Source organism: Lepisosteus platostomus, chromosome 26 (assembly GCF_059453375.1).
Source record: "Lepisosteus platostomus isolate fLepPlt1 chromosome 26, fLepPlt1.hap1, whole genome shotgun sequence".
NCBI lineage: Eukaryota > Metazoa > Chordata > Actinopteri > Semionotiformes > Lepisosteidae > Lepisosteus > Lepisosteus platostomus.
The window spans coordinates 6,747,611-6,760,107 of record NC_142636.1 but is presented as its reverse complement, the minus strand read 5'-3'; the positions used below and the strand labels follow the sequence as shown (position 1 = coordinate 6,760,107).

At 45.7% G+C, this 12,497-nt stretch overlaps 2 protein-coding genes across 2 annotated transcripts; both read right to left on the bottom strand.

Moving 5' to 3' along the window:
* Nucleotides 1-27: 27 nt before the first annotated feature.
* On the bottom strand, nt 28-5,361 carry LOC148639857 (protein rapunzel-like). Its single transcript, XM_088620467.1, has 2 exons — nt 3,392-5,361; nt 28-2,731 (listed from the first exon to the last, which is right to left on the bottom strand). Exon 2 carries the CDS (start codon nt 2,699-2,701, stop codon nt 1,526-1,528), a length of 1,176 nt encoding a protein of 391 aa, XP_088476593.1. The 5' UTR covers nt 2,702-2,731; nt 3,392-5,361; the 3' UTR covers nt 28-1,525.
* Nucleotides 5,362-5,508: 147 nt separating this feature from the next.
* LOC148639856 (uncharacterized) lies at nt 5,509-12,251 on the bottom strand. The gene is made up of 4 exons (XM_088620466.1): nt 10,896-12,251; nt 9,343-9,792; nt 8,214-8,319; nt 5,509-7,131 (listed from the first exon to the last, which is right to left on the bottom strand). Exons 1-4 carry the CDS (start codon nt 11,344-11,346, stop codon nt 6,912-6,914), a joined length of 1,227 nt encoding a protein of 408 aa, XP_088476592.1. The 5' UTR covers nt 11,347-12,251; the 3' UTR covers nt 5,509-6,911.
* Nucleotides 12,252-12,497: the final 246 nt, after the last annotated feature.

Sequence of the window (12,497 nt, the reverse complement as noted above, 5' to 3'; positions counted from 1 at the left end):
TTTCACTGAATGTTCCTCCATTTGGAATTCTGGCAGAGGCTCTGTCATGGATAAAATATGGGTAGACCCTGACACAAGCCCAGGCTCAAAACCGAGCAGACTCAAACACACTAGAGTCTGATGAATATTGTACAGTACATACTCTGAAGCAGATTGGCACATTACAGCCTACAATTTATATCAATGCTTATTTACACGTTATAGGAAAGCTACACACATCCAGTATTTTTTTTAATATTTAAGTTGGCATCATTTTCTGTGAGAGACACTTATCAATGAAAGGTACTAATTCACAGGAACTCAAAGCTTTTAACCATCCATATTTCCTCTTTGCTATCATGTATTCAAATTCCAGACGTTCCTCAAAAAGTCTTAGAATGAATTGATTAAATAGTTGAGTAACAATAAACTAGGACTGGGTTTGAGCAGCTCTGTCATATACAGTATACAAATCAGAGTTTGCTTTTTACCCAACAGGTTAGTAGACGTTTATCATGCCTCAATCCAAAGAGTTTTCAGATTACTTTTCATCAGGGTTATTAATTTCGAAACCTCTGGGGCTCCATCCAACTACTTTCAGTTTGCCAACAAACAGAAAAAGACCACCGTGACTCAGAACTCAGAACCACCTCAGTATTCTGTCCAGTTTTGCTCACTGCACAATATGTTGCTGCTTTGCAATCAGTCCGAAGAAAAGCAACCAGCTGGACTCTTAGTTTTCAAGCAATGTCTTACACTGGCAGGCGAAAAAAAAATAACACTAATAATAATTGCTTACACTTATATAGTGCTTTTCTGGACACTCCACTCAAAGCGCTTTACAGATAATGGGGATCCCCTCCACCACCACCAGTGTGCAGCCCCACCTGGATGATGCGACGGCAGCCATAGTGCGCCAGAACGCTCACTACACACCAGCTCTCAGTGGGGAGGAGAGCAGAGTAATGAAGCCAGTTCATAGATGGGGATTATTAGGAGGCCATGATTGGTAAGGGCCAATGGGGAAATTTGACCAGGATACCGGTCATCCCAACGAACGCGTTCAGAACAAACAGTGGAACTCTAACCAGAGGACACACGTGGAAACTGCATAGCAGTTCGTTTAAATTGGAGAACAGGAGGCTCTTTCTTACACAAGGTGTGGTGTAGCCATGTTACTGAAAGAAACAGCGGGATGAGATCCTTGGGTCACTAAGCTACTAGCAATCAAACAGGCTAGACTGCCCGAACGGATCGTCTTATGTGTAACCTGTCTTACAGTCTGAAGCATTGAAGTTTGCAAATGAGCAGAGGTCATTCAGCCACTCTTCCATACAGGTAGGTGTGGACAGGGCTGACTTATCACAAACATGTACTAGGGAAGGCAGATCTTAGAATCTTTTAGAATCTGGTCGTCGTGAGTTGCTTATGCATGCGAGCAGGGCAGATATCTGATATGATTTCCATTTAATCCAATTTTGTCCAAAAAGGATTAGAAGAGCAGCTATGCTCAAGCAAGAAGTCTTAAGTGATGTAAGTCGTAAAACTAATCTGAATACACAAATACGCAGGCCTTTTTATACTTTCCAGAATAGCAACATTCCTTTGGAAAGTTGTTGGACTCTGCAACGGCTTTGTACTTGCTGACCGCGTGCGCTAAGCATTGTGGGCAACGGCTGTGGAGGAACGTCGCCAGCTTCTGCATGTTCTTTGTCTGTCCTCGGCTTTCTACCAGCTCCTGAATTTTTGTCTTATCGATGGGCTCAGGCTTTGTGCTGTAAGACACCACGACATTAGTGTTGTCTTTATGGATGGTGAAGTGTTTTCCGCCACTGATCCCTTGGTACTTCTTTCCAGCCCAAAAATTTGAAATGCAAGAGCCCGAGTCGTTATACACCCTTACCGACCAGGAAATCCAGTCGTACTTTTCTTCCAGGAATCTGAGGATGTGGTCGGACAGCTCCTGCTGGGCTCCGGCGGTCCACTTCAGGAGCCATTTGGCCACATCCGTTTCGGCCTGGCTGGCGAAATTCTCCGTGCAGTCTGCGATCGCCTCCTTCACACGTTTCTCCACGTCCTGCATCTTCTCCCTCCAGGCCTCGAGCGGCGCTTCCTCGTCCTGCCGGCTCAGAGCGGCGTGCCCCATCAGGACGATCAGGCCCACCCAGAACAGCCTCATCAGCCGGGCGCAGAACTCCTCCATGGGACGCCGGCTCTTCTCCTCGTAGTTGAGCGTGATCTCCAGGATTGACTCCCCGGAGAAGTTGTCCCCCGTCACGGCGTTGTACAGAGTGTGGAGGTTCTTGTCGCCCCCCGTCTTGCTGAAGTGCTCCAGGAAGAGCTTCTTCTTGACCTCCTTGAACTTGGGCTTGGCGTTCAGGATGTCTATGTACTTGCGGAACTGGTTGGTCAGGTTCTCCTCCACAGAGAAGTACTCCGCGTCCACCTGGCTCTTCTTGATCTCCTCGTTGATGCGGGTGATCTCCTCCGAGATGACCTCCATCTTGTCCCTCACCTTCTGGAACTGCTCCTTCATGTATTTTGCCTCAGTGGACTCGATGTTATCCAAAGCAAGCTTCAGGATTGGAGCTGCAACCTCAAAGACAGGGAAGAGCTCACCCACAGTGCTGGCTAGCAGCTCGGTCCCTTTCCCCAGGAGCTCCATACACTCCTCCACCATGTCTTTCCGGTCTGCCAGCATCTGCCCCAGCTGTGTGCTCATTTTGACCCCGGGGAAAGTTCTCAGGCTCTGCTAGAAGAAGAACCGGGGACAGCGTGGAGTCAATTTAGGTTTGTGCAATGAAATGCAGAGCTCTCTGACAAAGCTTTGTTTTTGTATTATTTGAAGAAAATCCAAAAATAAAGATTGATGCAGTATTTTCACCCCAATATGAACTGACCCCCTCCAACACCAAGCTCCCAGCTCTGAGTGTCCTGTCAGAGGTCTTCAGAACCAATCGACAATGATAGACATATCCTTTCAGTTATCAGTCATTTTAGTATGAATACATACGCAAAAGCTCTTCCACAAAGAGCAATATGCCCATATACAGGATACAGTACACCACTTTTAAATTCAGGTTACTTCATATACCAACATAATAATCTGATGCCTCTCAGTAATAAAACAAAAAGACCTCGATTGATGCAAATATGTATTTATTAAACACTGAACATTAAAATTAATGTCCTGTGATTTGGCGGCATTGGGAACATGTAGTAGTTCGGACCAATATACATTTCTACTAAAGACGGGATGATACAGGCATGGAATTTGTGCTCGTCCAGTTGTTCGATAAACCAAACCACGGGTACAGACAAAAGTCTCATTTCCTCCCAAAATACTAGGAAGGAAGTACATGAAGTATACCAGGGTTCAGGAGGTTTGATATGGAAAAGGATTGTCCCTTACCTCTGTTGTGACGTTTGAATTTTTTATTTAGGTTATATTTTTGCTGCAGTTCCAGACTCTTTTGACTTATTTTATTTAGAATTTAGGCCACACCTTGCATCTACTTCCTCTGTGGTTGAGCAACGTTCCTTCACTTCCTGCTGCTGGGGTGAGATTCTGAGTTTCGATGTGTTACAGAGTGACAGAGCTGTGTGTATGGTAAAATACTTTAAAATACTGTAGTTTTATAGTGATACAATTTCCAAACATTACATTCACATCTTCCCCAAAAAAGCAAAAAAACAACATTATAGTGCTTTAAATAAGTTTCCTAAATTAACTAATAAAATCATGTCTTGTTCATGCCACAACCCTTAGGAGTAAAAGCAGACTGAAGATAGATATCTTGTTTACTTACTTAATAATAATAATTCTTTACACCTATATAGCGCTTCTCTGGACACTCCACTCAAAGTGCTTTACAGGTCATGGGGATCCCCTCCACCACCACCCGTGTACAGCCCCACCTGGATGATGCGCCAGTCCGCTCCCCACACACCAGCTCTCAGTGGGGAGGAGATCAGAGTGATGAAGCCAGTTCAGAGATGGGGATTATTAGGAGGCCATGATGCCAGGGGAAAATTTGGCCAGGACACCGGGGTAACACCCATACTCTTTTCGAGAAACGCTCTGGGATTTTTAATTACCACAGAGAGTAAGGACCTCAGTTTAACATCTCATCCGAAGGACGGTGCCTTTTTTTCACTTTACTGGGGCATTAGGATCCACATAGATCGCAGGGTGATTCAGAATCTAATTCAATGGCGTTACTGGCTCATTCATCCATCTCCTCCAGCTGTCTGTTGAAGGAAGCCAACGTCAACAACATGGCTGGGGATTTTGTTGCAGATCCCCACAACCCTTTGCATGAAGAAGCAGTTCCTTCCATTTCATTCTAAACGTACTTCGAAGTAGTTTCCTCTCGTGTCCTCAGGTTTGAGTCCTACTTTTTATTCTGAAGAAGTCTTCTGCGTTCACTTTATTAACTCTGAGACCTGTGGATCTTCTCACCAGGTCCCCTTGAAGACTGCCTGCCAGTGTCGGACATGCAGTTCAGCTACGGAACAAATCTGGTGGCTCTGCTCTCGACAGATTCCAGAGCACCAGTCTTGATAAAATATCAGAATTCGTCCGTCTTCCTCTGGCTTTCCTTCAACTGGAGCTCTGTGAGGACTCACCACGCTGAGGTGAAAATCATAGCACGTTTCTGGACATAATCAGAATCTTTCTAGCTTGAAAGAGCTCCCTGCTGGAAAAACAACAGAATTATTACATGGAGAATAATGCTAAATGTTTACTATATTCTTCCCACTTCCTTACAGAACAGAAAAAAATATGTTCCTCCTTCCCATTACATAATTCAAGGAATGAACTAGAGAAAACTGGAGACAACAAACTGTCAGGAAGCCCCCAGTGATGGTGCTGAGAACAACATCTCACGATCCTCAAGAAGCTGGAGGAGATCCTCAGGTCCTCAGGTCACATGGCTGAACAGACTGGATGGACTGGACTCTCTTGACTGCAGCAGCTCCTCCCCAAAGTGAAGCACACCCCTTAAAGATGGTTTTGGAAACCTTGGACAGTCTTTCCCCCATGTCATGTTCAAACGCCCTGCTCATGAAATATAATCCTTGTCACCCTCACACAAAAACAAGCCAAAAGTGATGAATAGCCATGCTCTAGCAGCACGCACAGGACTGCTTTCCCTCGCAATATAAACATATAAGCAGGTACCTGTAAGAAGTTTTACAGTACGGCCCTCAAGGACTGAACTTGAGGAACCCTAATGACAGCACAGCCATATACAGTGACCTGAATAGGCCAAGAGATGCCCCAATGTAATGAATACTACACCTATAAATGAAACATTTCTGGCTTTGCCACCTTTCAAAATGAGATATTCTGTATTTTGTTTGCTCCATGGGGCAAACTCAAATCCCCAGCATTTAAGAAGAAATGTTCGTAAATTCGATTCTTCTGACAAATCAAGTCTTATAAACAACCACTTTGCCTTTACTTATAAGAAATTGTGTAGAAATGCAACATTTAGCTAAACATCAATTAATGGTAGGCGTAACCTCTGTTAAAACTTTATTTAAAATAATTCCATTGTAGTAAATAGAAAAATACTAAATGAAAAACAAAGAAGAAACACCTACATTCAGATCGGTAACAGTTTAACACATCATTCCCAAAGTGTTGTAATAATATACAGTATCTTTATGTAAGAGCTGCAATCACACATGTAGGCTTCCCAAGCCACACACATGGGTCTGTGTGTGGCAGACAACTCAGAACTGGGCTGTCCTTCACACAGAATTCTGGGGGATCTGGAACAGTTTTAATTTATTGTACAGGACTGTGAATAAGCAAATCGATTAACAGTGTTGCTCACCGACAGAGGAGTTACGCAAGTAAGAGGACACTATTGAAGTTAAAAGTAAAAAATGTCTCTACTATGCCAACACCATTATTGCAGCAGTTCCTCTGCCAGATTTAAACCAGCAACAATGTTCAACTTCACTATATTTTTGTTGCTTCCATTGTACACCACAAGTGCTGTGTAGTCCAGGAAAGGGGAGATGTGGATCTTCAGACTGCTTTAACAGGAGGCCCTACTTTATGCCGGGAAGTGAAAGTGATCCAAACATGTACCTCATCCATGTTTTTTTTTAAATTTTATTTAAACCTGACAAACAGGCCCAGAGGCTCACACCTCTATAGAACTTTGTTGCGAAATCTCCCAAACTCCTTCAAAAACCCAGGCGACGATGATTTACCAACAACTATGCAAGGAACATAAGCATTTTCAAATACTTATGCCGTGTTAAGCTACCAATAAATAAAGCCAGTAGAAACAGGGTACAGCTGTCTCGCTGTTCTGATCCAAAACGTAAAACCAAGGCAATTGTACTAAATGGAATCGCGGAGATCAATCCACCTACACCTGACGCCATCACTACAACTAGACTCAGGAGGGGCTGTGTGGCACAGGGTGGATCCTGCCACCAGGCACAGCGGTTAGTGGTTTCAGAAATCGATTCGCCCTGCTTCATCCTTGTTTTCTCTTTCCTTCAGCCTGTGTCCCATAGTTCCAGCACTGTCCTGCCACCCAACACGAAGACACCAGGAAGCATCCCTTGAGTGACCACAGTGCATCTAAATCACCTAAATACTTTTACTCTGTTATATTTTGTGACTACTCCTCTTGCCAAAAAAAAAAAGATCTGCCATCTACGTAGAGTCTTAAAAGACTTTCTTTTCTGTTTTGAGAAGCTCGAGGTTACATGCCTTGACTGGCAGTTGCTACACTGTACCGTAAAACGACATCGGCGGCGTGTCTTTCTTAAACAAGAGTGTGGCCTGAAAAGGACATCCTGACACCCGAGACTAATCAAAACCTGTGGAATGACGGGCATCTGCAGAGATTTCACAGCTTCTGAGACGCGGCCTCTGCCCAGCTTTGGCGCTGATGAGTGTCTCAGGTTATCTGGCTGATCTCTGGAGAGAAGGCACCTCTTCTCTGCCCGGCAGCGGGCTCCACAGAGTGGCTCGACCGATGCTGCAGGCAGGAGGGCCCCGGGACGGAGCAGGATTTCTTCCGCTGCCGGTACCGCCTGGCCGCCTCTCGCCACGCCTCCCGCTTCAGTCTCTGGCAGTGCTCCGAGAGATCGCTGATCAGCTTCTTCCTCTCGTGGTACCTGAAAACAGGAGTCCGGAGTCAGCACGGGCTGCCCTGCCCTGCACGATGAAATGGGCAAGACAGGGGCTTTCTTCTGATCTCTCCCTGGATTTTATCCAGAACTGCTCCCGTGCACAACATTCAAGTGCCTCTTTTTGACCTAAAACTATTTAATCGATTGCGTGCTGGTTTCATAATCTCAAACCGAGCCACTTACAGTAAGCTGATGTCCAAGATTTTCATTCACTCACCTGACAAAGCTTTTAGATAATAATGCTGGAAAGTCAGACAAGTTATTCAGTCTTAATACTGTAACGCATACGGCCACCATTGCAGGTTGTGAGAGCCGGCTCACCAGCGCGATGACGTCACCGCCCTTCCCTGTGGATAGCAGGGACCGCAGCCGCCGAGCTGATGGGAGATCTCCCTTTAGCTCAAGTGGCTGGGTCCCTGTTGAGTGACCCCGGAGGCCCGGGTTCGAGTCCCCAGCGGTGGGGGGGCTGACCTGAGGCGGCAGCGGCGAGAGCGCTACAATATGTCTTCAGCAATGCTTTATATCTTCAGTTCCAAGAGCTTCGCAATTTGGAATCACCAATTGTTTACGTTCACGTGATGGAAATTTCTGAGTTGTGTAGGAGAGAAAGAAGGAGTATTGAAAGAAGATGGGGGGGGGCACTGTGATTAGCACTGCTGCCTCGAAGCACTGGGGCCCTGGTTCAATTCCCAGGGGTGCAGTCTGTGTGGAGTTTGTATGTTCTCTTCATGTTCACATGGGTTTCCTCTAGGTGGCCCTGGTGTGAGTGTGCGTGGTTATAACCATGTGATGGACTGGTGTCCCATCCAGGGTGAATCTCTGTATTCCTGTGGTTTTTTTTTATTTTCATCAATACATTGATGAACATTTGTGCTTGCTCATTATGTACAGTTATACACTGACAAGGGAAAATGCTGGTCCCTGATCGGTAACTACAGAAGTGATTATGTTTCTTGCTTTGGCTGGAATGAGCCGTAGTACAGCGCGTGCAATGTGTTGTGACAGCATGGCTTCCTGCCGACAGGAGAGCTGTCCGCTGCTGAAAGCTGCTGTGAGCAGACAGATACCTCTGGCGATCCTTTTCCCGATGAGCTCGGCCCCTCTCAGGATCAGCTCTGATCTTCTCCCGGTAGCGCCGCTGCCTCTCGGCTGACGACAGCTTGCCGTTTCTCCCTGAAAATAAACCGCAGTTCACATACCCTGGGAAGTGAATACTCGCCCTGACTTTAAAGACCCTGGCAGCCAGCGGAAAAAGTTCACTTTTACAAGTGGTCCAGGTAAAAGGATGTCTCTGCCTTACATTCTCTCCCCTTCATGACAAAATAAAGTGACACTGTTTTTTCTTGTTAACTTGCTCAGATGGGTTTTAAAAATACCAAAAAACGAATGTTACCTACACTTGGACTTAGCTGTTTTACTTAAAAAAGAAATAAACTATAAGTTTATATAGCGCCTTCAAAGGTGGATTTTCAAAATGCTTTACAGCATGACAAAAAAGAAAAAAAACACAATGAGAGAAGATAGTAAATGGGGATAAGGAATACTATAGGAGCAAATGGGTAAGTCTAGATTTGAAAGAGCTTAGGGATAGCGTTCCAGAGCTTTGGGGCGCAGGAAGAGAAGGCCCTGTCACCCACAGAGTGTAGACGGGCCTGGGAGACAAACAGCAGACCAGAATCAGAAGAGCGAAGGTAGCGATGTGGGGAGTAGGACATTAGTACTCATACAGGCACTTAGGTGCCAAGCAGAGCCTTATAGTTAGTCAAGCGAGATACAAGACTCACCAATTTAAATAAACAAAAGAAATATATAAAACACATTCATTCTGCGGTGCAACTCGAGAATGAGACAATGAATTGGGTTTTACAGCACAAGTGACCTTGCAGCCAGCAGGATGCAAGTCTCTACTGCACACAGATGAGTGCGAATTGAATCTGGTTCAACTCATGCTGACTTACACTGGTGCACTGGTACAGCACAAACACAATCACACTTAAAAGCCACAGTGCCAATGGACTCCACATCTAGCATCTCAATATTCACCTGCAGGATTTACATATATAGAGGTCAACTGGCTGGACAATGTGTAAAGCCTCAAACTGCTCAGAATAACAGTAATTTATATCCCTGCATGCAAACAGTTTATTGAGCTGTGGCTTTCTGCCACTGAAGCACGTGTAATATGCACACACTTACTATGTGCACTGGGAAAAGACTGCACTGGCGTTTCTCCATTATAAGCGAAGAGTCTGATGCCCAGATTCCGTGTCCCCCCGGGGAGCATCGGAGCAGCGAAAGGAGATCCGAGATCGGACAGGTGCTCTCCGGAGCCGAACATGGAGTTGGACTCTGCCTCGCTAGAGCCATCGCTCCTTTCGGACCCCTCCCTTTTGACGCAGGCGGCGTCATCATCGAGGGGCTCCTCTTTAATAAGAGCCTCCTGCAGCCTGTAACAGCGCCCCCAGTCCGCAGGGAAAGGCTTCAGGTGTCTCGCGGATTCGGGACAGGATGCCCGAGAGGCCGAAGTGCTTGCACTCTCGCCGGGGCCACCGGAGCAGGATTCCTTGCTGATCCGGACAGGAATCTCAGAAACGTTGGTTGCCTCTTCCTTAATCCATTCCCTCACAGTCCCCTTCTCAAACAGACCTGCAAACAAGACAAAACCTCTTACTTTTACCACTCTTCCGTTGCTGAAGAGCTGAGGAGATTTATTACGGATCTTCTGGTTTTCAGCCCAGCTTGAGTTTTCTTGATAAGCATTTTAAGTGTGCTATAAATAGCACATTGGTCAACCTTCTATGCACCATGGCCAACGACAAACATCCATACCCTTAAAAAAAAGTCATCTTTACCAGCTCTGTGTGCCTACAGTGCCTCAAGTGTTTCTTATTACAAACAACAGCTTACCAGCATAACAACCACCTCTGGAGGCTTAATTTCCTATCTCTGCTATCCCTTTCTTCACATGACTATGCACAGGTCAATGAACTTACAAATATTCCAGTCCTGATTTTTCCATGTTCTATGAATTCAGCCTACCGCCTGATACACGTTAGATTAATCCCCACTGCAGATGCAAGCCTTTACCATTGTTTTAAAATGGGGATTTCTTGTCCTGTCTTGTCTCAGCACAGTACGATCTTTTGGGAAAACCAGATTTCCTAGCCCTTCTGATGACATGATGCTACTGTTTTGTATGGGCCTACTGGTACTGATGTTCTTCCATGTCTTTTGCTGTTATATGGTACATAGCTGTGCTACAGAACTGAGTACAGACTGTCAAGGTTATGTGTGTTTGTAGGCAGTATACATACGTGCTAACAGCTGTTACATCTGTGGTACTCAGGTTAATGTGACTTGTTAATTTAAGATTTTCTTTTATGCAAGTCATGATCCCTCTTTCCCCAATTCTTGTTGTGGTGTTTTTCAAAGTTTAGACCTATCAAAGATAAATACAAAGAAAATGATACAAATGGCAAGATTTTTGTCAAAGAGCTCCGAAAAGGTACACAACAAAACGAAGGGGGAAATACATTTGCTCAAATCTTCAACTAACTAGATGAAAGGTAACTCAAGAGTTAGAAACGTGAACTGTTGGATAGCACAAAAGCATACCGTTGCGTGCACAAGGGATTCATGATAGTACTGATCAATTTATCTTAACCAGAGCAGAACTGCAGCAGGAAATACGAATTCATGAGGACAACACACCAACATAGCATTAAAAACGATATAGCGAAGTTAGCTACCTGAAACTGTGCCTCCCTCCTCCTCCTCACTGGGACACACGTCTGCTGTTTCACGGTCTGCACACAAATCCTCTTCTCTCGGGTCCTCCGGGGACGCAACGGAAACCTCCTCGGAGATCCCGGACTCCCCGCCGCCAGTAGCGTGGCCCGGGTGCGACAGAGGAGGCGGCTCAGGCGCCCGCAGGCGGACGCGCAGGTCCGTCAGCTCCCGGACCGCAGCCTCCCCCTGGGCCCGCAGCCGCTCGTTCTCTTTCTCGGCCTCTGCCACCCGGATCTGGTACTCCCGCATTTTACTGTCGCTTATCCTCGACACCACGTACAGCACCGTCTCTATGGCTGCCTTGACAGCGCGCTCTACCGCACGAAGGCTCTCCTCGTCCGTGAGCAAGAAATCAGCGCTTCTGTCGAAACTGGACATGTTGCGTTTTTCGAACAGGGACGTTTCTGCCATTTTTGATCGGCCAGGTATCACTTTGTCCTGATCTGTGAATGCACGCTGTTAATTCATACCAAAAAAAGCCGCTTTTGTGAAGATCCCAGTTTGATCACGTTATGTATTAGCTACCTATCACAAAAGTTCAATTCCCTGTAAATCTTTGGTATTTTTATAACATCTCTCGCTATCGAAGGAACGATTTACCTGGCACAAACATGAAAAGTCAAGTCGCCAAGCAAGGATTTTCCGCCATGACAGCACAGTAGGTCAACACAACAACATCAACATCCGCTGCCCCACCACTATTACTTCCGGTGTCAGCGCCGTGCTGCGGCTTCGTATCGCAGCTCCACTCGCACAGCGCCCTCTTCCGAGCTGGCGACGACAAGAGGCCGCTGATGTCGCCATTCAATTTAAAGGTTAATATTTATTAGTAAGGCTTGTAAATATTAACACTAAAATATCTAATACTACTACATCTAACAGTATTTATTCATTAAAATTATGTTTTCAAATTCCCTTTTTATGCCATGAAGCATCAGTACACCTGGCCAGTGTTAGGATAGGTACAGTACATTTTTGCGTCTCTCGTTCGCTGAAACCTACTGTGCGATGCCCCGGCGCCCAATCCAAGTGAACGCTGCCCAGCTCCTGTTGCCTGTCAGGATGGGCTCCAACCCCGTGACCCTGTTTTGGAGGAAGCGTTTCGAATGTGGCTGGATGGACATTCGCTAAAGTCCACATTGCCAGTGGAGTCTGGCGAAGGAGCCAGTGGGACAGAAGTGCAAAAATACGATCGTCGTGTTGTTTAATCGATGCAGGCGAATATTCTGCAGGCAGATTGAATTTAAAAAAAAATACACCGTCGGGAGAAATCTTGCACACAACGGAGTAGTGCAACACAGGAGTGTGGAATAACAAGTTTATCTCCTTTCCAGATTGGCCATCGGAGGTGTGGTTTACAACAGTAAAGAACACTAAAAAAATACGAAGAGCTGAAGACTGCTGAACACAGCTAGGAGTCTGTTTGGAAAAAGCTGTGATTTACGGGAAAATAATTCCCCGAAGTATATCAGGACTAGGGTGACCATATTTTGGGTTTCAAAAAAGAGGCCGGGGGGGTATAATCGACACTCGACACATGCCTCCAAAGTAATGAATCTTTA